This window comes from Aquarana catesbeiana, linkage group LG04 (genome assembly GCF_042186555.1).
Source record: "Aquarana catesbeiana isolate 2022-GZ linkage group LG04, ASM4218655v1, whole genome shotgun sequence".
Classification (NCBI taxonomy): domain Eukaryota; kingdom Metazoa; phylum Chordata; class Amphibia; order Anura; family Ranidae; genus Aquarana; species Aquarana catesbeiana.
The window spans coordinates 311,525,656-311,553,163 of NC_133327.1; the positions used below are offsets into that span (position 1 = coordinate 311,525,656).

Below are 27,508 nucleotides of genomic sequence, written 5' to 3' on the forward strand. Positions count from 1 at the left end.
ACCAGTGGCAACCCGTCCACACATGGTGCAGGTGCGTCGCCCCCCCAATCCATGCCCCCAACCCCTAATCTACATGCCGGACACATTGATTTCAATGGGGGTTTTTTAAGTGCATGATTAGAGCCTAATTGGCTTAAAAAAAGGGTGGGCTTGAGGCGCAGAGAACTGTGCCCTGAGTCCACCCAGTTGTGTGACAATAGTGAATTAATATTCACTATTGTCTTCCTGTTTCCTCTTCTGGCCAATCAGGAAGCAGGTCCTGAGACCCGACTGGCCGAGAGTCTTAGAGCAGACCAGGGAGATGAGGACAGCTATGAGCAGAGCAAGAACAACGGGGGCAAGCTCAGCAGGAAGAAGCCCAAGGAGCAGAGGTCCCTGAGGCTGAGTATCAACTCCCGAGAGAGGAGGAGGATGCACGACAAACAATGCTTTGGACAGCCTCTGGTCCGTCGTCCCCTATGTCCACAGCCCATCCATCTGGGAATGTTCCAAGATTGCCACCCATCTGTTCAGCCGGAAGGAGAAGCCCTGGCTCTTCTCCTGGAGCACCCAGAGCAAGAAGCCTTCCTACAGTAAGGCCTCTGATTGGTGCCGTCGGGGGGGGTTTTGGCAGCGAGTGAGGGCGGGAGGTTTGCTTGCCGCCCCCCTCCCCAAAAAATATTGGGCATCCGCCGCCACTGCCTTAGACCCCTTTGTGACATGCCTAAATAGGGGTATGTTTTCTATGCTATGGAAAGAATGCATTATAACACTCAGTGATATACCTCCTTATCTTATTTTATTTTTGTCATTTAGTGGTGACAACTACAGTACATGTAAAACAATAGGAGATTAAGTGCTTCTGCATTAGTTCCTGGTGCCATAGTGTTGTCTTGGTTATCCAGATCAGTAGTAGTTAAGATGAGTGATGGCCTATAATGCTGTGAGTGACAATTGTTATAAGCCAGGAGAACTGAAATTATTTTTTGCTTAGCCTTTATTTGATTGTATAACAGATAAAGATTTTTAAAAAGGTACAGATAATCCATGATTTCCCTAGCTGTTTTGCCCCTGGAAGTAGTTGTAAAGGTGGTCTGGCTATAGCGCACACACGCAAGACACCACAATAAATCATTGATGTATTTATCAATACTCGTATGTAATATTTATATTTTTCAGAAATTATATTAAAGTAATGCATTAAAAAAAATAGTGCTTTATTGTATAATTTCCAGAGAAATTCCAGAGTAATAAGTGGACTAAGTCAGTGAAACGCGTTAAGAAATGGATGCCTCTGCATCCATTATGATATTATGAAGTTTAAGTTTTGATACTTTATTTATGATGAAAGGGTTCAAATAAATACTTACCTAGAAAATTGTGTTAGGCGCGCCGCTAGGAATATTGAAACTGTTTGCAATTTTTTAATGTTTTGTCATAAAATTATTTTTATATATAAAATAAATACAAATTACATGAATTTAGATGAGAGATCCCTATGTGGTACCTGCAAAGTCCAAATAGATATTTTTTCTAGGCTGTTAAACTTAGAAATACAGAATTTCTCAATGAAAGTGTAACTGAAGGCAAAACTTTTTTTTAGTTGTAGAGAGTGGAGAGGGATTTAACAACACGTGTCAGATTCTTATTACTGTCAGTGTCCCAGTTAGGGAGTGTCATCCCCACTATTTGTCCTGGTGAACTGAAAGTAAAAGAAAATTTCAAATTTTAAAGTTGTCACTAGAATAAAAGTTGAGGGAACATCTTTTAATGGAGACAGTAATTCTGGTGACCCTAGTGACTACCAGGGATTTCTTTAATTTTAGAGGAATTTCTGCTCACTTCCTATTGTAGCTATGGGACGGGAAGTAAAGGAAAAGATCCTGAATAGGTCTGAATAACCCTTCCTTACTCTATTCAAAATGGGAAAAAAGTTTTACCTTCAGTTCTACTTTGAACAAAGGTAGTACTTAAATAGGTGTTTAGGTTCCCCTACCCCTTCCTTGTCTTTTATACCTAAAATAAGACCACAGATGCAGTATGGACCCCTTTTTTTAATTTCCCTGCTCTCTGCTGTGATTTCATCCAATTATTTCCCTGGTGTCTCACCACTCATCTCTTTTATTCGTCTTTGTAGAGCTTATAGCCAAAGCTGCATATGGGTAGGTGCAGCGCGATGGGAAGGAAACACACGGAGTCTAGGTGCAGTAACATGAATATATTGTAACAGAAGTCCAGCAATACAAACAGGCACAACAGGAAGGCAACCTGACCTGGAGCACTCACAGGATGTAACGGCGATTAGTCAGTAGCAGAAGGTCTCAGGTGTGCTGGCAGCATATGTCTTGAGGAGCAGAATGTGGCCTGGCTGGTCTGTACCCAAATGGGGATGCTTCCAGGAAGGTTGGCGTGTCCCTACACTTTCCCTACTCCACAGGAACCTCTCTCTGATGCTAAACTAGGTTCCTCTTGACTTCCTTTCCCTCTACAATGTCACTGTGGTTGAGCGCCAACCGCAGTGGAGAAAATAGACTGCACCTGCCTACATGCACATTGTATGCACCGATTTATGTAAACATTGCTGTGGGAACTGAGTACTATAAATCTGGTCCATGCAGCATCTGACCTCTTTCTGTCTGTGTAATAGAAAGGGGGAGGGCTCATACGGGTAAAAAAAAATGCACCTGTACTTGTATTGCTTGGTGTCATTCACGTGGTTACCAACCTCCTAATCTGCCTTCAATGTATTTTCCTTACAAAGGAGCCAAGAAAACTGTTCAGCCTGTTACTTTATGGTGACTGTAAGCACGTGTTTCATTATTTCCTCAAACCCAGAACCATATCTATATATCATTGATGTTTGCCATGCGGAAATACTTGTACTTAAACAGTGATCCTTGAGATAATGATAATAATGATTACATAGATGATAATAATGCTGATGATGATGGCAAGCTATTTGTTTTACCCTTGGGAAAGAACTGTGTTAGAAGTAGAACCACATCTCTAGCAACATTACAGAAAAAGTATAGAAGGTTAGCTTTTGGAACCATTAGAAAAAAATGTAAATTAATTGGAACAAGAACCATATTCAGTACGTGAGGGTAAAAAGTTTAAAAAAAAAAATCTAAAAAAAACAAAGTTAATATTAATAATATTTTGTAGAATTGGGAAAGCACTGGGGTGAGAACTGAATAAAAGGAATAATACTATGCCTAACTAAATTCCCCTATTTCCTTTATGGTAAAGTGGCAGTAGTGACACAACTGTGTGTCATCTGGGGACAGAAGTGGTGCAGCTGTGCCACCAAGCACCCACTGTAAAAATGCACATGAGCAGAGAAAAAGTACAGTACGTAAGCTGGGAGAGAATTAACGCTGGTGAGAAATAAATTTAGCCACATACTAGACCATCATTGCTCTTTGCACAGCCATTGTCTAAGACAATTTTTTTTTAAATGGATGCATATTTAGACCTTGTCAGTAGCATTAAGCAAACATAGAGATATTTTTCACCATTTGGCATAACGCTACAAAAGCTGTAATCTTGCTGTACATGGCTAGAAACTAAGCACTCAAATTGAACAGACCAATGGCACTGCAGCAAACTGCAGCATGCTACTGTGTGAAAACTCGAATGGAAGTGTATATTTGTACATTCTCAGTGTAAATACAAACAGTGCAATGCACTAAAAAGCACATTACACCACCCCCTCACTGAACAACTACTTCTACCAGCTCTTGTGCATTTCCTGACCCAGTCTTTCAGTTATGTAAAACTTTTTAAAAAAAGTAATGCTCCTACCTTAAAGCAATATTAAACCTAAAAAAAAAATGCAATATGTTAAATCTTCATTACTCTGGGAGTTAGTATAAATAATTGCAGAACTTGCCCTTCTTTCTGCCCTTTCCGTCATTTAGAGAACTTGTATTACTAATCTCACACAATGCATTGCCTTCTGTGAATGGAGAAGAAGCAGTTGAAGGACTGGGTAGGCTGAGAGGGCAGAAGATGGGGTACACTAGCTGTGGCTTCTGTTAACTCTACAGAATATAGCAGCTCAGAGCAATGTTAAAAACTATGAAGGAGGCATGAAGGGAAGATTTTTACAAGAAATAGCATTCTGCAATTATTGTGATACACACCATTATATGTAGGTATCAGTAAAGTAAGTAAACTCTAAACTTCAGCTATACCATTAATAATGGTTTGCTATGTCTGTTTGCTAAGGGCAAAAAATACCTGTTGATCTTAGCAGTTGGCATAACTTCCTTTGAATTTTGCCTGTGATAAATTCGTATTAGTGCATTATTTTAAGCTATCTCTAAGGACTACACAACTCCTCCACTCTGTTATGGAGAAGAGAGTGGAGTGTTTGTAGACCTGTCTTCTGGTGACAAAGCTGCTTCTCCATAGCTATAGTATGGTGAGTGAGCACTGTCACCCTGAGATAAAAAGTGAACTACTGGCAGGATTACCAGATTAAACGGGAAATAAAAGCTTAAAAAAATAAAATTCATCTATCACATCTAAGAACTGGTAAGCTGCAATAGATTAGTCTTCTTTTTGGGTTTAGATACAATTTAGAATGCTAGCTCAAATTCTCAGATTGTGTTTCCCTAACTTCATGACAAAGCTGCACCAACTGCCCTTCCTGTCCAGTGAGAGTCCCCTCATGATCAATAAGGCAATCCTGTTGGACATTTGAAACTCATTTGGCATGGCTTACCTATGAAGTCCAAGAATACCAGACATAAATGACAAAATTAAACTAAACCTAAAAGAAACATCAAAGAGAACTGAGCTTAGGACCCCATACACACTATTAGATTTTCTGAAGAGTTTTGTCTTCAGATTTAACAAAACCATATAATATGAGGTCAAACCTTAAGAGTTTCAATTAGTATACAATCAGGCAGGCCCTTGCACTACATGGTTTTGGTAAATCTGAAGACAAAAGTCTGCAAAAAATCTGAGTGCGTATGGGGTCTAAGACCCCTTTCACATTGAGCCGCAGGCAGCGTTAGCGGTAAAGCGCCGATGTTTTAGCGGTGCTATTCGGTCGCTAGCAGGTGCTTTTAACCCCCGCTAGTGGCCGAAAAAAGGGTTAAATGCATCCGTGTAGCGCCACTGCCGAAGGGCTTTGCAGGCGCTTTGGCAGTGGTGCTGATTCATTTCAATAGGCAGGGACGATTTAGGAGCGGTGTATATACCGCTCCTCCACCACCCCAAAGATACTGCTTGCAGGACTTTTTTTATCGTCCTGCCAGTGCAGTGCTCCAGTGTGAAAGCACTCGGGCTTTCACATTGGGGTGGCAGGGGTGGCATTTATCAGATGCTTTACATGCCTGAAAAACGCCTCAGTGTGAAAGGGATCTAAAGGAGTTGTAAAGGTTGTTCAGCTTGATGAATTCTATGCATTAAGGTGAAAAACCTTCTGTGGTGCAGCTGACCCCCAGAGCCCCCCTTTTTCTTACCAGAACCTGATCGTTCCAGCGACGAGAACGAGCCCAGCAGCTGCAGCCGCTGTCTCGGGTCCTCATTGGATAGATTGATAGCAGCAGAAGCCATTGGCTCCCGGTGCTGTCAATCAAATCAAGTGACACGGGAGCCGGGGGTGGGACAGAGTCCTGCTGTCTGTGTCAATGGATGCAGCAGCAGGATTCGGGAGCGTGCCCGCACGAGTGCCCCTATGAAAAACGGGTCTCCGTGTGAGCACTCTATGAGGAGGAGGAGCCAGGAGCGCCGCCAGGGGACCCCAGAAAAGGAGGATCGGGGCTGTTCTGTGCAAAACCCTTGTACACAGCAGGTAAGTATAACATATTTGTTATTTTAAGAAAAACAAACCTTTACAATCACTTTAACTGGCTGCACTGGGAAGTAGAACAGACAGGATTTGAAACTAAGCATTAAAAGCTTTGCCTAGTATATAATGATCTCAGGAAAAACCATGAAGCATTAACAGAGAGCTTTTTGCAAGCCCAAGTAGAAGACCTCGATAACAGAAACAGGTGTAATAATTTATGCATTCGAGGGGTTCTTTAGTCTGTAAAAGATCTTATGCCAGCAGTTTCCAAGTGATTTCACTCCCTTATCCCAGAGGCCCTAGCATCTTCATTTGCCTGCAAAATAATTCACAGGGCTCTTTGCTCTAAACCACCACCGTATAAGCCTCCCTGGGACTTAGTCCTGTGTCTGAAAGATTTTTTGGTCAAAGAGGTCCTTCTGTGGGCCTCTAGAATCATGTCGAATATAGAACTGGATGCCATTAAAATACAGCTGTTCTCTGATGTTGCTCCAACCACCCTCAATAGGAGGCACAAAATGAAGGAAATCACTTCTGTATTAATGTCTGCCAGAATTCACTATTAATGGGGGTTTCCTTTTAAGCTGATTGTTCCCCATAATGGAACAAGCTAAATGGCCTCCTTAGTTGCAGAAGAGAAAGAGCTTGAATATCCCATGCACTGATCTAGAGATTGCGGAAATCATTAAATCTCTTAAACCTTTGAAAGCTTTGTGCCTGGATGGGTACTCTATGTCCTATTACAAGAAATTCACCACTTTTGTCCCTAAGCTGACCAAGCTGTTTAATTACATCCTTTAACCACATTTAACGGTGGCAGAACGGCTCCCCTGTGCGAATCCCTGTAGCTGTACAGGGGACGCGCGCACCGTGTCACTGAGGAGCCGATGCGTGTGCCTGGTGGCCTCTGGATCTAATCAGGTGCTTCAAAAAAATACACCCCCTCCTGCCCCCGGGATAGGTGTCCATGCATCCGGCGTCTGGAAAGGGGCCCGTGCGCCCACAATGCACGGGCCGCAACTGTTGAAAACAAAGTTTTACAACATAAGTATGCCATATCAACTTTATAGATGACATTGAGGCATGAGGGATAGAAAGAACATTTCTGAGGACCCTTAGAAATGGGACTCACATGAGATCTTCTAGCAACATTTTATATTTGAAAACCAATAGCTTTGCACATTTTTAAAGCAGAATTTTTGATTGTCATTAAAGAAAAATCACAGGGTAACACTGCCTATATATAAAAGTATTATACTTTGTCCTAATGTATTGTAACCTCTTATAGATACATTATAGCCCTTAGATTTTTAAACAAAAAAAACATTTTTTCCTAAAGGAGCTCTCATTACACTACAACATATAATTACATTTAAGTGTCTAAAGTTTTGCTGTCTATTCCAGTGACTTATCTAGCTTTTCAGTGGCCCTACACCATATTTTGATCCTTGCTTTTTGGCAAGTTCTAAGCTGCTGTGTGTTACTAAGTAGTCGGAACTAATCACTGTATCTAGTTCCCTCTTCATATTTTTTCATTCCTCTCTTAGTTCATGGTATGACATATGGTTTGAGTTACCTCTAATCTGAAAGCCAAGTTAAGTCAGAATTTGCTCTTTGTTTCCAGAAAAGAAAGGTTTGAGTTTGAGAAATTATTTTGGGTTCATACTTGAATTTTTTTAAGTTATACACTTGATATGTATACTTATATGTAACTTAATTTTTTTAAGTTATACACTTGATATGTATACTTATATGTAACTGAAGAAACAAAATACATATTAGATTATCTAATTCATTGAATGCTGTGGTAAAGAATTCATTAATGTCAACTTCCAACTGTGATTTGTTCAGGTCTTACAAAAGCAGCATGGCGCTATGCTTTAAAATAGCTGTTTATTTTGTTGTACTTTGTGACGAGATCCAATTTGGCATTGAGCATTTAAAATGAAACCAGCATGGTCAAAGGTTTAGAATGGATAAAAATGAAGTCATGTGAAAACAGGTAATGCTGTGCTTACATATTTTTTATGGCTACCAAAGTGGTTGTGACCCTTTGGTACGAGTCCTGCTCTGTATTAAAGAGAATGCGGGATCATTTTAGAGAAAGCTGTAATATTTAGCCCAAACATTCCTCGTCTACCACTTTATTTCCCTTATTTCCAGACTTACGTATTGCTCTCCTACTTTAAATTGTTAAACAATGGAAGCCTCTATAGAATAAATGCCTGCATAAATCCATTTGGCATTTAAGTATCAAATTATTTCCAGGACAAATATAAAGCTATAGCAATGAAATACATTAACTGTTTTAAGCTATTTCTTTGGATTTTTTTTTACATCCCAAGATGAATATAACATTTACAAAATCTTTTTAAAATAATAAATTAACACTCCCCTGTAAGGTCAAATACTGTTCTTTTAACTATTCTTTGGACATCTAAGGTAATCTTCATAGATTATTGAGAATATGAATTAAATGTAGCTCAGCAATATTTTGGAACAAGTCCTCATTTATGTAAAAAATGTAAATAAAGTGTAGCGCTATGTGTAAAAAAACATAAAAATTGAATTCAAGCTATCTTACGATAGTAAGGTAAATAGAAAATATTATAGAAAATTGAATGACATGTGACCTGAAAAAGAAATAGCATACAAAGCATAATAGCAATACACCTGTGAATAGTGAAAAAACCAGACCAAAAAATTCATATATATATATATATATATAAAATCCGTGAATAAAGTCCATATATGTTAATAAAAAGTGTTCTTGAAAAAAGTGATTTTAAAATCAAAAACCACCACCAACAGTCTCTGAGGATTAGCTGATGAAGACAACAACGGAGTATCACTGATGGATGAAACGATAAAGCACCAAATCCAATGTGACATCTAAGTGTGTGCCAAAGCCATCACCATAGCATCTGAGGAGGCTTACCAGAAATAGAGGACTTGAAAAAGACATATGCCTTACAAGTCACAAAAAGCTTGTATAGCCGCCAAGGCTAGCAGGAAAAACATCGGATATCCACAACTTCAATTAAGGAGGAAAGGGGGTCTGTCAGCAGCCTCAATCGTCCCGACGTGTGAACAGGCCAACCGGATGTTTATTTGGAACCATGAGAGAAAGAAGACTCACATGGCATAATATCGTTTTTAAAAGGCATACATTTATTAAAAGTAATAAAAAAGGAACACTCACATGGTATAAAGATGTAACAGCTTAAATGGTATCAGAAGCGGTGATCATAGGGGGTCCACCCAACATGTTTCGGCTCATTAGCCTTCATCTGGGGTGTGGACCCCCCTATTTCACCGCAATTTAAACAAGAAATGACCCCCACTGGGAGTGTCACAACCCAGGAAGTGACCAACTGACATCATTTCCGGTTCTCAAATGAATAAATATAAACTTTATTATTTAGTAAAATGTACAAGAATGCGGTATTCACGCCGCTGTTCTAAAATGTCAAAGTTGAAAAATAAAATATAAAAGTAAAAACGTGAAAATAGGCTTGGATTAGTGCTAATATTATGGCCGGCCGATCCGGAAATGCTCAGGATAGAAATCCAAGCCTCCTTCTCGGCACGGCCAGATTACATTGGCCGGAGCGTCGTCACGCTCTGCCCTCTATTTTCAATCTATTTTACTTAGTTCATACAATTAATTTATTTTATTTTTATTTTATTTTTATCCTGTGGGGTTAGTAAGTAATATTTTTAACGGATACTTGTCAATGTTGGTTAAGATATCAACCCCTCGACCAATTTTTGAATTTAGTTTCCATCTGACTAATGTTTTCTTATATATAGGTCTTTACTGTTAGTTTTTCTGTATGTGTTAGAATGCATAAGCTACGTGGGGTGCCCCTCATTGGTAGTGTCACTAATATGTAGTACTCAGTTCATGTTAGGTCATATTTAAATTTTAGTAATATTTCCGGACTCCTTCTAATTAATAAAATTTTTAACCTATGGCATAGGTTTAATAAACATTTTTCCTTTTCACCACCTTTGCTGACACTGGCATCTATTGCCGGGGCGCAGTGACTCATTTCCTGTTTTTTCCATCCAATCGCTGCCCTCTATGAAGATTGTGTGCCGCCGAGGGCGGGGGACCTGCCGTGACCCCAACGGTGGGGGCGGCGATTTAGGTGGGTGTGGTTAGCCACACTCTTTACTAGTGTGAGTAACGCGAGATAAGGGGGCGGGGTGTCATGGTGTCCTGACCCATGTGATCTATTTTTCAAAACGAGGCGTGGTGTGGCGGCGGACTTCCTTTTATGACTTCCGCTACTACACACACCTCCTACACTTGGCCGAATAAAGAGGGCAGAGCGTGACGACGCTCCGGCCAATGTAATCTGGCCGTGCCGAGAAGGAGGCTTGGATTTCTATCCTGAGCATTTCCGGATCGGCCGGCCATAATATTAGCACTAATCCAAGCCTATTTTCACGTTTTTACTTTTATATTTTATTTTTCAACTTTGACATTTTAGAACAGCGGCGTGAATACCGCATTCTTGTACATTTTACTAAATAATAAAGTTTATATTTATTCATTTGAGAACCGGAAATGATGTCAGTTGGTCACTTCCTGGGTTGTGACACTCCCAGTGGGGGTCATTTCTTGTTTAAATTGCGGTGAAATAGGGGGGTCCACACCCCAGATGAAGGCTAATGAGCCGAAACATGTTGGGTGGACCCCCTATGATCACCGCTTCTGATACCATTTAAGCTGTTACATCTTTATACCATGTGAGTGTTCCTTTTTTATTACTTTTAATAAATGTATGCCTTTTAAAAACGATATTATGCCATGTGAGTCTTCTTTCTCTCATGGTTCCAAATAAACATCCGGTTGGCCTGTTCACACGTCGGGACGATTGAGGCTGCTGACAGACCCCCTTTCCTCCTTAATTGAAGTTGTGGATATCCGATGTTTTTCCTGCTAGCCTTGGCGGCTATACAAGCTTTTTGTGACTTGTAAGGCATATGTCTTTTTCAAGTCCTCTATTTCTGGTAAGCCTCCTCAGATGCTATGGTGATGGCTTTGGCACACACTTAGATGTCACATTGGATTTGGTGCTTTATCGTTTCATCCATCAGTGATACTCCGTTGTTGTCTTCATCAGCTAATCCTCAGAGACTGTTGGTGGTGGTTTTTGATTTTAAAATCACTTTTTTCAAGAACACTTTTTATTAACATATATGGACTTTATTCACGGATTTTTTATATATATATATATGAATTTTTTGGTCTGGTTTTTTCACTATTCACAGGTGTATTGCTATTATGCTTTGTATGCTATTTCTTTTTCAGGTCACATGTCATTCAATTTTCTATAATATTTTCTATTTACCTTACTATCGTAAGATAGCTTGAATTCAATTTTTATGTTTTTTTACACATAGCGCTACACTTTATTTACATTTGTTGATTTTTTACTTCTGTGTCTCAGAGGCGTGTTAGCTGCTTATTGTGTAATTATCTCTCTTAACATTATCGGAGCAGCGCTGTACTCACTCCTCACTCATTTATGTAAAAGAATATCTAAGAGGGGTGTGTTAGAATGTGCAAGCATTTTGGGTTCAATGCCTTGATTTCCTCTGTATAGTCTCATTTTCACGGTTGTGGCTAACACTGGATTACAGCCTAGCACATATATTTAACAGAGCGTACTCTCTGAATAATTCTATAACTATCTTAGATACATTAAAGTGGAACTAAACTCACTTCAACAACCCCCCCCCCCATCTTACAGAGTAGCTAAAAAATCTATTCTATTTTTTACCTTTTACCTTTATCTTTTTGTGCTACTAAGCAGCACTTCAGCACTTCAGTGGATTTGTGCACATACAGTATGCAAAAACACTGCCAGACAGTATACTGGCAACCTACTATAAGCTGGCAGTATTTGTGGGCATGCAGAGAAATCCCAGCACATGCAAGCATATGTGCCACTGGTCTCTGCCAGATCCTAGATAACAGAGTCACATATGTGCATGAGCTGGAGTTTTAAAGATGGCAGTGTGTAAGAAGGGCAGGGGGTGTTCATTCAGCAGTTTAGTTCTGCTTTTTTGATTAACCCATAGCAATGGTGCTGTACCCTATAGTGATAATGCTGTAACCCATAGCACATTAGTGCTGTAACCCATAGCAATAGCCAATAACATGGTAGCCCATAGTAATAACGCTGTTACCCATAGCAACAGCCAGCCCCAGCCTTCATTAATGAACAGCTGACTGCTTCCTATTGGGATGTGAGAGCCTCTCGATTGGCTGGAGGTGTTGTGATCGGTCAGGATTATCTCCGGGAAGGAGCACCGTGTCCTCTTCTATTCAGTTTACTGTACACACCCGTCCTTTCTGTTTCACCGGTCACTTCCGACTCTCCACACCCCAGACGGTGATAGGGCTGTGCAGTCACAGAGGACATGGACCGATCACTGGGTACTGCACTGATTAGTGCAAGATGTGATCACTGTCAGTGGGCAGCAGTTGGAATATGACCGGTCAGATAATAGTCAGACGCCATAGTGACTGACAGGGAGCAGTACCATACAACACACTGACGGGAAGGTGTACGTACTGTATACATTAGCTGGCATCTCATCTACTGACTGTACCCCCATCATCATCATAATCCCCCATCATCATCATCCCCCTCAGGCATCATCATCCCCCATCATGTATAAGTTCCCGCACACAGGATGGGGAGTCTACAAGTCTTTGCCCCCTCCTGTCACCGGTGACCACTGTCAGATCTCTGGATGCTCTATGTCCTACCGGTTGGGCACAGCTGTCCTTCCTCCGGGCTGCATGCTCTGACTTCTTACACTTCTTGCTTCACTCTGCCAGATGACAAGTCAGCTCATCCCCAGGGGAGCCAGCCATGCATTGGTGGTGGGGAGGAGCTGCACCACCTTGTCCTTGTCTGCTCGGCGCTGTGGTCGGGGGTGGTGCCACTGTCACTTGGCGGGGCTGGGCTCCCCCTACTCCAGGCTGATGATGACACAGGCTCGGTGACTCCTATCCTGGGGGCTGGACCTGCCAGCTCTCCAGCCCCTGGTGCAGGGAGCAAATAATGGAGCTCAATAGGTGGGCCAGATCGGTATTTCGGCCTGCCCCAATAAGCGCCATTTAAACACAATTGGAGACTGGCAGGCAGCCAGTAAGCGTGAAGAAACTATTACTCAGTGTTTCTAAATTACAGTTGTAATGATTTTTTGGTTGGACTGTCTGTTGCTAGGCAGATTAGAAAAAAATCACAATTAAACTTTTTTCTAATCTACCTAGCAACAGCAAAGAGAGAGAGAGAAAGAGAGAGAGAGAGAGATATCAAAATTTACAGATTTACAGAAAGTTAAAAACTCAACCGAAAAAATTCTTATATAGTTTATTTTTATTTATTTTTTTCCTGCAAACTGGTGGGGCGCTGCCCCAGGAGCCCCTGTGGATGAGCCTCCACTGGTGTGCAGCTGTCTGATTGGATGCCCCCTGGCCATCTTTAGTGAGGGCAGTGCTTATAAACTGGCTCAATGCAGTTGGTGCACATCTTGCGTGTGGTTAGGACAAGGACAGGAACCCGCTGGTCAGGGAGAGTGTGCCTAGCATGAGAGGCTCCAGTGGAGGAGGGACAGAATAGAAACTGGTTGCCAGTTCATGAGTGTGAAGCCTTTCCGCTACAACTCCTTGTTGCCTCAATGCCTGCAAACTGCCTCCGATGCCAGGTGCTGTTGGCATTCGAATGTTACTCTCTGTAAGGGGTGCATAGCTCACTGTGTGTGTTATTACCAGTTTGGTGCTTCCACGACTATATTGTGTTGTTGAAACTTTCACATTAAAACACCACATTGCAATCTCAGATCTCCTTGTGTCTTTCCTCCCTTCTGGATATCCAATACTGGGCCCTGCCCACAAGCTTGCAGCCAATTAATTAATTGCATTTCAGAGAAGATTTGCTGTTGTTTAGGCTGTTATATACTGTAATAGCTTTTGCTGTAGTAAGTGGCAATGGGTTCCAGTAGCTGTATGTGACACTTTTCTGCTGTAGAATATAGATAGAGTCAGTTGAATCACATCTCCATAATTTCAGAGAGGTCTTGTATTTTTTTATTGAATTCAAGGCTTCCTCTGATTGGTTGAGGTAGAGAGGTGGGCGATCTCCAATTCAGCCACTCAGAGGAAGCCTTGCAATTTTTTTTTCCAGACTGGTCCAAATGATTTATTTAAAGTACCAGGAAACCTGGAATTCTTTTGTAATTTTCATTCTTAACCCTTTTTGTTTTGATGTTATGTTATTTCCTCTTTTCTGATGTAATTTGTTCTTCTATTAATATTTTTTCAGCATTGTTTTGCCTTTTCTTTTATTAAATAATATTTTAAATCATTGTGCTTACCTCTAATACACTAAAATGTACGTTTATTAAACTTAGATAATTTACCTCACTTCAGTTCCTGGCAGTTTTCAGGGAAAAATCATCTCATCTGACACCTATTATGACGCCGAGAACATTTGTTCTCAGAGAAAGAAGAGATGTTTTTCCTCTGAGAACGGCAGAGATCTGAGCAGAAGAGGAAGGACTGCCTGTGATCTTGTGAGATATTGTGAGATTACAGTGCAGCCTTGTTTAAAAATTGAAACCAAAGTTAAAAAGACCATGTTAAAAAGTTAAATAAAATATTAAAAACATTAAAAAAAAAGTTAAAAAGACATGAAAATAATAGGCACTTTTCATGAATAGGAATGAGCTTCGAGTTCGAGTCGAACTCATGTTCGACTCGAACATCGGCTGTCTGCCAGTTCGACGAACAGCGAATAATTTGGGGTGTTTGCGGCAAATTCGAAAGAACGCCCTATAAAAGTCTATGGGAGAAATCAAAAGAGCTACTTTTAAAGGCTTATATGCATGGTGTTGTCATAAAAAGTGTTTGGGGACCTGGGTCCCACCCCAGGGGACATAAATCAATGCAAAAAAAAGTTTTAAAAACGGCTGTTTTTTCGGGAGCAGTGATTTTAATAATGCTTAAGTGAAACAATAAAAGTGTAATATTCCTTTAAATTTCATACCTGGGGGGTGTCTATAGTATGCCTGTAAAGGGGCGCATGTTTCCCGTGTTTAGAACAGTCTGACAGCAAAATGACATTTCAAAGGAAAAAAAGTCATTTAAAACTACTCTTGGCTATAATGAATTGCTGGTCCGACAATACACATAAAAGTTCATTGATAAAAACGGCATGGGAATTCCCCACAGGGGAACCCCGAACCAAAATTAAAAAAAAAAATGACGTGGGGGTCCCCCTAAATTCCATACCAGGCCCTTCAGGTCTGGTATGGATATTAAGGGGAACCCCGGCCAAGGTGCCGGACGAGAACACCGGAGGAAGAACCAGAAGAACCAGAAGAACCAGAAGAAGAAGATGGAGGAAGAAACCGAAGGAAGATAGAAGTCAGAAGATAGAAAGAAAGAAGAAGCATTTAAATAAAGGAATTGTCATTTTTAACATTTTTGACAGTTTTTTAATGAAATGGTATCCCCTTGCCATTTCACACAGGGGGGAGGGCCGGGATCTGGGGGTCCCCTTGTTAAAGGGGGATTCCAGATTCCGATAAGCCCCCCGCCCGCAGACACCCACAACCACCGGGCAAGGGGACAAGATGTTTTGGGGGGCTACCCCAAAGCACCCTCCCAATGTTGAGGGCATGTGGCCTGGTACGGTTCAGGAGGGGGGGCGCTCTCTCGTCCCCCCTCTTTTCCCGCGGCCTGCCAGGTTGCGTGCTCAGATAAGGGTCTGGTATGGATTTTTGGAGGACCCACACCATTTTTTAAAAAATTTTGGCACGGGGTTCCCATTAAAATCCATACCAGACCTGAAGGGTCTGGTATAGATTTTGAGGGGGACCCCACGCCATTTTTTAAAAAATTTTGGCTGGGGTTTCCCTTAATATCCATACCAGACCTGAAGGGCCTGTTATGAAATTTAGGGGGACCCCCCACGTCATTTTTTTTTTTTATTCTAGTTCGGGGTTCCCCTGTGTGGAATTCCCATGCCGTTTTTATCAATTAACTTTTATGTGTATTGTCAGACCGGCAATTCATTAATAGCCGCAAGTAGTTTTAAATGACTTTTTTTCCTTTGAAATATCATTTTGCTGTCAGACTGTTCTAAACACGGGAAACATGCGCCCCTTTACAGGCATACTATAGACACCTCCTAGGTAAGAAATTTAAAGGAATATTACACTTTTATTGTTTCACTTTAAGCATTATTAAAATCACTGCTCCCGAAAAAATGTTTTTTTTTTTAAACTTTTTTTTGCATTGATCCTTGTCCCCTGGGGCAGTACCCAGGTCCCCAAACACTTTTTATGACAATAACTTGCATATAAGCCTTTAAAATTAGCACTTTGGATTATTCATGTTCGTGTCCCATAGACTTTAACGGTGTTCACGTGTTCGAACAAATTTTTTGCCTGTTCGCAAGTTCTGGTGTGAACCGAACAAGGGGGTGTTCGGCTCATCCCTAGTCATGAATATGCAGTAATGTTTGTCTGTCAGCTTACCTCTCCATGTGTTCAGCTTAAGAGGCCAACCACTCTCACCTGGCTGCTTAAGTAATCTCTCCTCAAAGCATGGCTCCACCCCAGCCCCTATCAGGGAACTCTATATTAACATGTGCACTGCAAGCCAGCCCTGCTGATCAATATTGTGTGTCTGACTTCCGTGTGCTATTTGCTGTGTGTTCTATGTCTGATTCCAGTTACCGATCTTGGCTTGTTCTTGACTATCCTTATCTGCTTGCTGCCCTGACCTTTGGCTATCTCCTGACTACCCTTACCTGCTTGTTGCCCCGACCTTTGGCTATCTCCTGACTATTCTTTGTTGTCTCAGTCTGCTGCTTCCTCTCTACCTCCCTGTAGTCTACCGTGAGTGTGAGCTGAGAGGCCCCAGGGGTCGCGATCGGGAGCCAGATTGCAGCTAAATCCATCCCCAGCACTAGGGGCCTCTGGTGAACACTCGCTGGCTCTTAGATTCCACGCCCTGGGAAATCTCATGTTCTTGCTCCCAGTGTCATCCATGTTGGTACTACAGAGTACCTGCTCTCTTGTGTCACCTACAACTCCATCCGCAGCGATCAGCCATAGGGTCCACTACCTTGCGGTGCACCCCAGACCCCAACGGGGTGCATCTGTCACCTGGATTTAGGTGACCTGACAGTTTGATCACCCATGAACCCAGCTGACATGCCAGTATCCTCAGATGATCCATTGCAGGGCATAGTCTGCAGACTTGAGACCCAGGAATCGAATCAGACTCAGGTGATGCAATTCCTCCTGGATCTGGCTTCCCACTTCGAGCAGCTTCAGGACTCCTTGGGAACCCTGAGTCAGCAACCCCAAGTACAATCAGTGGATGCACCTATTCTGGTCACAGTTGCAGCCACACATTCACTACAACTGCCAGCTCTGTCCCATTTCTTTGGGGACTCCAAGGCCTGCACGGGGTTCCTCAGCCAATGCACCATTCATTTTGAGCTCCAGCCTCAAAACTTCCTGTCTGATTGGGCAAAGGTAGCCTATATTATTTCCCTCCTCTCCGGTAAAGCTTTAGCCTGGGCTGCCCCTCTTTTGGAGAAGAATGATCCTGTGGTTTCCAGCCTGTCTGACTTCTTAAAGCTCTTTCAAAACATCTTCGAGGAGCCGGCTTGGGTTTCTTCAGTGGTCAGTGCCCTTCTCCGTCTTCACCACACATTCACTACAACTGCCAGCTCCGTCCCATTTCTCAGCCAATGCACCATTCATTTTGAGCTCCAGCCTCAAAACCTCCTGTCTGATCGGGCAAAGGTAGCCTATGGGTTTCTTCAGCGGTCGGTGCCCTTTTCCGTCTTCGCCAAGAATCTTCTTCAGTGGGATAATATGCTCTTCAGTTTCGTATCCTCACAGCTGAGTTGAGCTGGAACATTGAGACCCTGGTTGCAACATTTTTACATGGCCTCTCTGACTGAGTGAAAGACGAATTAGTGGGAAGAGCCATCCCCGCCGGTCTGGAGGATGTAATTTCATTATGTAACCAGATCGACATTCGTTTTCAGGAGAGGTCCCTAGAAAAAAGACGCCAGCACTCCCTGGGCCCTAGCCAGTCTGAGCTCCCCTCCCTTTGTTCCCTGGAGCATCTTCTGCCTGCTGAGGGACCTATGCAGCTGGGCCGTACCAGGCTAATCCCTGAAGAACATGCTAGGTGCAGAACTCTGGGCTTGTGTCTCTATTGTGGGGGCAAGGCTCATTTTCGTGACTCCTGCTCACTTCGGAAACGCTTGGGTCTAATACATCTGGAAGGTGGAGTATTGGACCCAGAAACATCACCTTCTCGTCTCGTTTTCTTCTTTCGGTGTTGCTTCATGTAGGTGCTTCTCCTCAATCAATCTTTGCATATTTGGATTCTGGGGCTGCTGGCAATTTTATGAATTGGAGGACTGCTTCTTCCATGAAGCTTACCCTTTTGCCCCTCACTACTCCACTGGTAGTCTCAGCAATTGATGACACTGTTCTCCCAGGGGCCCTATCTGCTTCCAGACTCTACCTATTAAGATGTCTGTAGGGATTCTCTACCAGGAGTGGATATCCTTCCTCATTCTACCCCTGGCCTCTACCCCCATTGCATTGGGCCTTCCTTGGCTACAGCTCCACTCTCCACATGTGGACTGGGTCTCTGGGCAGATGCTGATTTGGGGTTCCTCATGTTTCTCATCCTGCCTTCTCAAGGTGGCTCCCAAGGAGAGACTTCCGGTTGCTACCACATCTGTATCTTCTGATTTTCCCGCTGCATACAACGATTACCAGGATGTGTTCTGTAAGAAATAATTTGAGGTGCTTCCTCCCCACAGGTCTTTTGACTGTGCTATTGACCTTGTCCCTGGAGCAACTTTGCCCAGGGGTCATATCTACCCTCTGTCCATCCCAGAGACCCAGGCCATGTCAGAGTATGTCGCCGAGAAACTAGAGAGAGGTTTCATCCGTAAATCCTCATTGCCTGCAGGTGCAGGGTTATTTTTCGTTGCCAAAAAGGATGCTACCTTGAGACCTTGCATCGACTATCAAGGTTTAAATGTGGTGACTATCAAAAATCAATACCCCTTACCCTTAATATCTGAGCCATTCGACGGGTTGAAGGGTGCCTCCATTTTCACCAAGTTGGATCTCAGAGGTGCATACAATCGGATTTGGATATGGAAAGGTGACTAATGGAAAACCGTGTTTAACACTAGAGACGGACATTACGAATATCTGGTTATGCCTTTTGGTTTGTGTAATGCCCCAGCTGTGTTCCAAAACTTTGTCAATGAAATCTTCAGGGATCTGCTGTACCAGTTTGGTGTCATCTATCTGGATCACATTCTCATCTTTTCGGAAAATCTGCTTGTCCACAGAAACCATGTCTGCACTGTACTTCAGCGCCTTAGAGAGAATAATCTGTTCGTCAAGCTGGAGAAATGTTCCTTTGAATGTTCTGAGGTCCTGTTTCTGGGATGCTCTGTCTCAAGTTTGGGTCTTCGTGTGGATCCTGGAAAGGTCTTGGCCATTGCCAACTGGCCTCTTCCTGCTAGGCTCAAGGCCACGTAGTCCTTTCTTGGGTTCACACATTATTATAGGCATTTCATAAGGAATTACTCTTCCATCGCTGCGCCTATTATCGTTTTGACCAAGAAGGGTGCAAATGCCAAGGACTGGCCTCCTGAAGCTGTCTCTGGATTTCACGACCTGAGACAGGCCTTTGTTTCTGGACCTCACTTGACAAAACCTAATCCTGGGGACCCATTTTTTATTGAAGTGGATGCTTCTTCAATGGGTATGAGAGCTGTGCTTCTTCAATCCCTCAAGAAGAGATGTCAACCATGTGCGTTCTTCTCCAAAAAAAATTCTCAGGCAGAGAGAAATTATGCTATCGGTGATCGGGTACTTCTCGCAATTAAATTAGCATTAGAGGAGTGGCATCATCTCTTGGAGGGTTCCCCTCACTTCATAATGATTTTTACTGATCACAATAATCTACAGTACCTACAGAATGCTAAATCCCAGACAGGCCAGGTGGAGTCTTTTCTTTTCCCTTTTTAATTTCACGATCACGTACAAACCTGATCCCTGCAACGATCGGGCTGATGCACTCTCCAGGTCATTTAACACTTTGGATGAGGAGCCCACCCCTGAACCTGAGCCGATTGTTCCGACCTCATGCATTGTTGACCATTCTACCACCCTGGAGTCAAAAATTCCTCCTGGCAGGACCTTCATCCCCACTGAGATAAGAGCTAAGATCCTTAGCTCATGTCCTTTGGGGACATGATTCCAATGTGGCAGGTCATACTGGGTTCCTCCGATCCTACCTGCTCATCAGTCGTCACTATTGGTGGCCTAATCTCCACTTGGATATCAAAGACTATGTTAAGGCTTGTCATGTCTGTGCTCAGTCTAAATCCTCCACACAAGCCCCTGCTGGTCTTCTCATGCCCTTGCCCATTCCTAAGGAGCCCTGGTCTCACATTGCCATGGATTTTATCACGATCTCCCACTGTGAGAGAATAATATGGTAATTTGGGTGGTAATCGATCGGTTCTCCAAGATGGCTCATTTTGTTCCTCTTCCTGGTCTTCCTTCTGCTTCTGCCTTGGTTCCCATTTTTGTTCAAGAAATGTTCTGCCTCACGGGGTTCCTTCTCATATTGTCTCCGACAGGGGTGTTAAATTTACGTCTCGTTTTTGGAAAGCCTTTGCAAATCCCTCAATATTGTCTTGGATTGTTCCTCTTCTTTCCACCCTCAATCCAATGGACAGACTGAGAGGGTTAATCGGGAGTTAGAGGTCTTTCTTCGCACCTTAGTCTCTGCTCATCATGACGATTGGTCCTCTCTACTCCCGTAGAATTCTCTCACAACAATCACGTAAATACCAGTTCGCAGAAGACACCCTTTTTCACAGTTTATAGGAAAACACCCTCAACTCCCTCTTCCCATGACCTGTTCTCCAGATATTCCAGCTTTGGCTATGGCTCAGAAGTCTTTCAATTCTATTTGGGGTGACGTTCATGATTCCCTCCGGGCAGTTGCTGACAAATTCAAAGGCTTTGACGACCGCAACAGGCATAAACCGCCTTCTCTAAAGCCAGGGGACAAAGTCTGGCTCTCCACCAGGAACATCAAGCTCCGATTTCCTTCTCTGAAGTTTGCCCCAAGATTCTTTGGTCCGTACACTATACCCTCTAAACTGAATCCGGTTTGCTTCCAACTCCAGATTAATAAAAGCCTCAAAATCTCTAACTCCTTCCATGTTGCCCTTCTGAAGCCTTTAGTCCTCAATAAGTTCTCTCGTCCCCTCCCTACCATGGCCCCGGTCTCTGAGGATAATCAGGAGTATGAGGTTAGTCAAATTCTGGATTCCCGGCTCTGTAGAGGCATTCTTCAGTACCTCGTGCATTGGATAGGGTTTGGTCCTGAGGAGAGGTCTTGGATCACTGCATCTGAGATCTTTGCACCTCGTCTGTTGAAGAGGATTCATCTGAAGTTTCCCTCTAATCCTGGGCCCAGGCAGGGGAGGGGGAGTCCTCGTAAGAGGGAGGGGTACTGTCATGGATATGCAGTAATGTTTGTCTGTCAGCTTATCTCTCCATGTGTTCAGTTCCCCTATCAGGGAACTGTATATTAACCTGTGCACTGCAAGCCAGCCCTGCTGATCAATATTGTGTGTCTGGCTTCTGTGTGCTACTTGCTGTGTGTTCTACGTCTGATTCCAGTTACTGATCTTGGCTTGTTCTTGACTATCCTTACCTGCTTGTTGCCCTGACCTTTGGCTATTGCCTGACTACCCTTACCTGCTTGTTGCCCCGATCTTTGGCTATCTCCTGACTATTCTTTGTTGTCACAGTCTGCTGCTTCCTCTCTACCTCCCTGTAGTCCTCTACCTCCCTGTAGTCTATCGTGAGCGTGAGTTGGGAGGCCCTAGGGGTCGCGACCTGGAGCCAGACTGAGGGCTAAATCTTTCCCCACCACTAGGGGCCTCTGGTGAAAACCCACTGGCTCTTAGATTCTGCACCCTGGGAAATCTCATGCTCTAGCTCCCAGTGTCATCCGTATTGGTACTACAGAGTAGCTGCTCTCCTGTATCACCTAGAGCTCCATCCGCAGCAGTTAGCTGTAGGGTCCACTACCTTGCGGTGCACTCCAGACCCCAATGGGGTGCATCTGTCACCTGAACTCAGGTGACCTGACAGCAGTCAGAACTGGAGCTTTTAGTAACGCATAGATTTTTTTTTTTTTTTAATGTGCAATTTGGCAAGTTTTTAAAAGTTTTTTAAAGCTTGCTCCACCTTAAACTAGTATATGGTACCACTTCTATTATGATATATACTATAGAAATATTACTGTACCAATCTATATATTAATCCATAGTGACATAGGCTTTTGATAACGTCACACTTAGATGACGAAACGCACCAAGCTGACTCTCCCATGGGTCACTCCCGGCCTAGAGAGTGGAACACATGCCAGGTAACTGGCAGCGACCATTACTCTCAATCTATAAAAGCCAATTTTAATAGTGACGTTTTGTCCTTTTTTACCTACGTTTTAAATGACCAATTTCCAGTAGTTTTTATCTTGTAAATTGCCTTATATTGAATAAAATCACCAAAGGATTTTACACTATGAGGTTCTCTCTCTCCATTCATCGCACGCCTGTATGATCCAGTTTTGGAGCTCTGGAGCCATTATTGGAGGTAATCTGTACCATTGGGAGCCACCAGAGGACACCGCAGTGGGATAGGTCTCCCATAACCAGACCTACAAGCACAGCAGACTTTCCTTACTATATGGTAGGGGAGTCAATTATATCTGGTGAGCGCAGAATGTTTACAGTCTCCCACGTGGTGGATTCACAGTTCTCATGGGAATGGAGCATGACAGCACTTGATTGTACAGAAAAGAGACTTTGTTTTGCACAAAAATCACTTTATGCACTATAATTGTTGATTTTTGTTATGATTGATTTTTTTGTACAAAAAATATTTTGGTTTATGTTTTTGCCATTGTCACTATGGATTAATTTACAGTATAGATGGGTACAGTAATATTTATATAGTGTCTGTATTTTTATTCATTTACATTGACTTACCTGAGGGGATAGCATAGATAGCAGGGGCTCACCCACACATTAATAATTTAGATCATATACCTAGGGGTGGGTGTTTTGCCACTTTGCCAAAAGTGCCCTTCAATGTCCTGTGGGTTAGTGTGCTGGGAGTTGTGACTACTGTGACTAATGAAACTCGACTTACAGAGTTTCTGAAAGGTCCACTTTAAAATTGTACAGTGAACATTTCCAGCTTTGGCCTGCTTCTTCCAGCAATGAGAGAAATCTCTAAGTTGGAGAGACATTGAAGGGGACCTAAAGGGAGCCGGCCACGTTGCTATTCTAGACTGGAAATTAAAAAGCGCTGTTAGACCCACTTAAAACCTGGGTCTAAAGATCTGTGAGTTATAGCCTAAGAGGGGGCTGTGGTGTGGAGACATGGAGGAGCATGGGTTTACTAAGCACTCTATACCTGCATGAAGGCTCTGAGTTGGAGAGACATTGAATGGGACCTAAAGAGAGCCGGCCACATCGCTATCCTAGATTGGAAATTAGAAAAGCGCTGTTAGGCACACTTAAAACCTGGGTTCAAGGGTCTATTGGAGAGACATTGAAAAAAAAAAAATTTAAAAAGTGCTGTTAGACCCACTTTAAAACCTGGGTCTAAGGATATGGTGAGTTATAGCCCGAGAGGGGGCCGTGGTGTGGAGACACAGAGGAGCACGGGTTCTCTAAGTACTTTATACTTGCATGAAGGGTGTGGAGCATGCTTTATAGGATATTGAAGCATACTGATGATTTCATTTTGGACACTGATGAACTTTTATAACATTGCACTTAAAATATGGTGGCACTATACAGATATTTTATTGTTGTAGTTGTTTTATTTTGATATTTGTGTGATGCATAATTAATGACACCTAGTGCTCATCCATTTTTTGTTTATTTGATGTATCATCATTGTGTATATTGCACAGGATAGTAGGAAGAGCAGCAGGGGTGGTGTATGAAAAATTGTGAGGTTAGCCTGTACCGTAGTGTTTTATTGGATCAGCTTAATACATGTTGCTTATATTTTAACTTAGTAGTACAATATGATGCTCATTTCTTCCCACAAACCTGAATAACCTCATTTGTTTATTTTTAATCCACTATAATAGCTACCTTGAAACAGAGACCTCAGCTCAAACTGGGATGGCTGTTATGCAAGTGGATTTGCTTAGTGGCTTCAAATTAGCTTCAGAAGGTGTATCACTGAGATATCCCATTAAGAAAATAGAAGAAACTATGGATGGCAAAGTCAATATTTATTTTGATAATGTAAGTGGAATGACTATTACTATATATACAGCATGTGAGTAGATATTTAAACAGTTGTATAACACACAAGTTTTTTGAAAAAATAATTCTATACAAAATAAAATGGATACAATTGTTTCTGGCACAACACTAATTTATCTACAATGTTGGCGAGCTTGTTCCTATTCTTCTGGTTGGACTGCACCATTGTGGACTATATGAACTATATGAACTATATGTGCCACCATATAGACACAAAACTGAAGGAGATATCAGATACAGTATATTGCAAAGCCGGTTATTATTTTTTTCTGATGGACTTGAATCATGTATTATACCAAGCTATGATATATATCCATACATGTATGGAGAAACTAGTACCCATGTTGTAAATTATTGGCAATCCTTTTAAAAATGAGTTTGCATATACAGTACATCTTTATGTATCCGCATGAGTCTGTGGTTGGTTATGAAAACTGAAAGCTAAAAGTGCTGTCATTTTTGGTGTTTATGTCTGGTTGTTATTTCCAATACCAGCCATTACCATTGCCAGTAATTTATTATTTGTGCTGAATTTGGGATAATATTCCTTGATGATATGAGCCATCCATACACAGTTCGCACAGTTTGGCTGCAATAACTTTTATGATTCTACTGCATGTAAAATATCCATGGATACATAGCTGGCTTCATCAACAACAGTTTTTGGGTATTGTTCTTAATCAATCAATGCATGCTGCATTTTTTGTGAAATATGTTTATTAGCTATAGCTATAGTTGATGAATTTTTACCAACTTCAGTAACAAGATTCTCCAGGGGGGTTCTATTTGACTGTTATATGCTGCGTACCTTTAGCCAAAAAAAAATAATATAACTATGAAGTTTTTTGTATCCACATCTAAGATTAACCTAAACCTTGCAAACTCTTTTTAATATGACAGGTGATAGGTATTTTCTGTTTTATATTAAAAAAAACAAACATTTATTTTATCTTTTTCTTCAAATATCATACTCCTTTTTTCCTTTACTCCCCATTTTTATATACTGTACATTAATGTGAAACTGGAAGTAAATTTAAAGGAGGGGATGAGAATTAAAATACAGTATAGCTAGTGGTCGAAGTTTGGTTGGATATGCACCATTTTGTCTCCCTTGTATATTTTATATATATGTATGTACACCCCTCACATTTTTGAACAACTATATCTGTTCATGTGATAACATTGAAGAAATTACACATTGCTACAAAGTAAAGTAGTAAGTGTACAGCTGGCATAACAGTGTAAATTTGCTGTCCCCTCAAAATAACTCAACCCACAGCCATTAATGTCTAAACCGCTGGCAACAAAAGTGAGTACACCTTAAATTGGGCCCAATTAGCCATTTCCCCTACTCCTACCCCTGGCGTCATGTGACTCTTTAGTTTTACAAGGTCTCAGGTGTGAATGGGGAGCCGGTGTGTTAAATTTGGTGTTATCAATCTCACTCTCTCATACTGGTCACTGGAAGTTCAACATGGCACCTCATGGCAAGGAACTCTCTGAGGGTCTGAAAAAAAGAATTGTTGCTCTACATAAAGTTGGCCTAGGCTATAAGAAGATTGCCAAGACCCTGAAACTAAGCTGCAGCACGGTGGCCAAGACCATTCAGCAGTTTAATAGGACAGGTTCCACTCAGAACAGGCCTCTCCATGGTCGACCAAAGAGGTTGAGTGCACGTGCTCAGCATCATATCCAGAGGTTGTCTTTTGGAAATAGACGTATGAGTGCTGCCAGCATTGCTGCAGAGGTTGAAGGGGTGGGAGGGGTCAGCCTGTCAGTGCTCAGACCATATGCGGCACCTGCATCAAATTGGTCTGCATGGCTGTCGTCCTAGAAGGAAGCCACTTCTAAAGATGATGCACAAGAAAGCCCGCAGTTTGCTGAAGACAAGCAGACTAAGGACATGGATTACTGGAACCATGTCCTGTGCTCTGATGAGACCAAGATAAACTTATTTGGTTCAGATGGTATCAAGCGTATGTGGTGGCAATCAGGTGAGAAGTACAAAGACAAGTGTGTCTTGCCTACAGTCAAGCATGGTGGGGGGAGTGTAATGGTCTGGGGCTGCATGAGTGCTGCCGGCATTGGGGATCTACAGTTCATTGAGGGAACAATGAATGCCAACATGTACTGTGACATACTGAAGCAGAGCATGATCCCCACCCTTCGGAGACGGGGCCGCAGGGCAGTATTCCAACATGATAACGATCCCAAACACACCTCCAAGATGACCACTGCATTGCTAAAGAAGCTGAGGGTAAATGTGATGGACTGGCCAAGCATGTCCCCAGACCTAAACCCTATTGAGCATCTGTGGGGCATCCTCAAACGGAAGGAGGAGCGCAATGTCTCTAACTTTCACCAGCTCCACCAGAGTGGAGGAGGACTCCAGTGGCAACCTGTGAAACTCTGGTGAACTCCATGCCAAGAGAGTTAAGGCAGTGCTTGAAAATAATGGTGGCCACACAAAATAATGACACTTTGGCCCAATTTGGACCTTTTCACTTAGGGGTGTACTCACTTTTGCTGCCAGCGGTTTAGACATTAATGGCTGAATGTTGAGTTATTTTGAGAGGACAGCAAACTTACACTGTTATATAAGCTGTACACTCACTACTTTACATTGTAGCAAAGTGTCATTTCTTCAGTGTTGCCACATTTTGTGAGATACTTGATATATATATATATATATATATATATATATATATATATATATATTTATATTAAGTTAGTGACTCAAAAAATATTGAAGCCAAGGGTGGACAGGCAAAAATATTGTAATGAAAGCCTACATATTTTTCTCAGTATAGGTTTCCTTTATGTTGATATGAATGTACTGTATATATCAAATATTTCATGTGTAGTGTTATTTGACTGTGTTAGTATTTACATCATTAACTACATTATGTCTTTGTATCTTAGATTAATCAAACAGAAGTGTGCGTGGATATACCTGCTACCCGTAATTCAAAGGTTGGCTACACTCAGGATGCTTTTGTTTCTGTTATTGATTATTATGAGCCAGGTAAAAAACAGCAGTACATTTTTGTATGTCTCTGTGTTTATTTGTGAGTATATACAAAATATATGCATTACTAAAATAATATGTGTAATATTTAGTCAGTTTTGTTCTTGTCAATGCGACCCATATTACTAGTGTTCTCTCCTTAGACAACAAGGAAAAAAAAAATCATACATATTTATTAGCAAAATTATGCGAGTAGAAATGAGTAAACTGATTTGCCAGGTTTAGGATCAA

General features: G+C 42.0%; 1 protein-coding gene across 2 annotated transcripts in view; it reads left to right on the top strand.

Annotated features, from left to right (window-relative positions):
• The window catches only part of LOC141140046 (CD109 antigen-like), a 343,299-nt gene that overhangs the window by 303,571 nt on the left and 12,220 nt on the right, over nt 1-27,508 (top strand). For both annotated transcript variants that reach the window (XM_073626809.1, XM_073626808.1), the window contains 2 exons: nt 24,069-24,228; nt 27,172-27,274. In XM_073626809.1, coding sequence (XP_073482910.1) covers nt 24,069-24,228; nt 27,172-27,274 — 263 coding nt within the window. The remainder of the gene's footprint in view (nt 1-24,068; nt 24,229-27,171; nt 27,275-27,508) is intronic.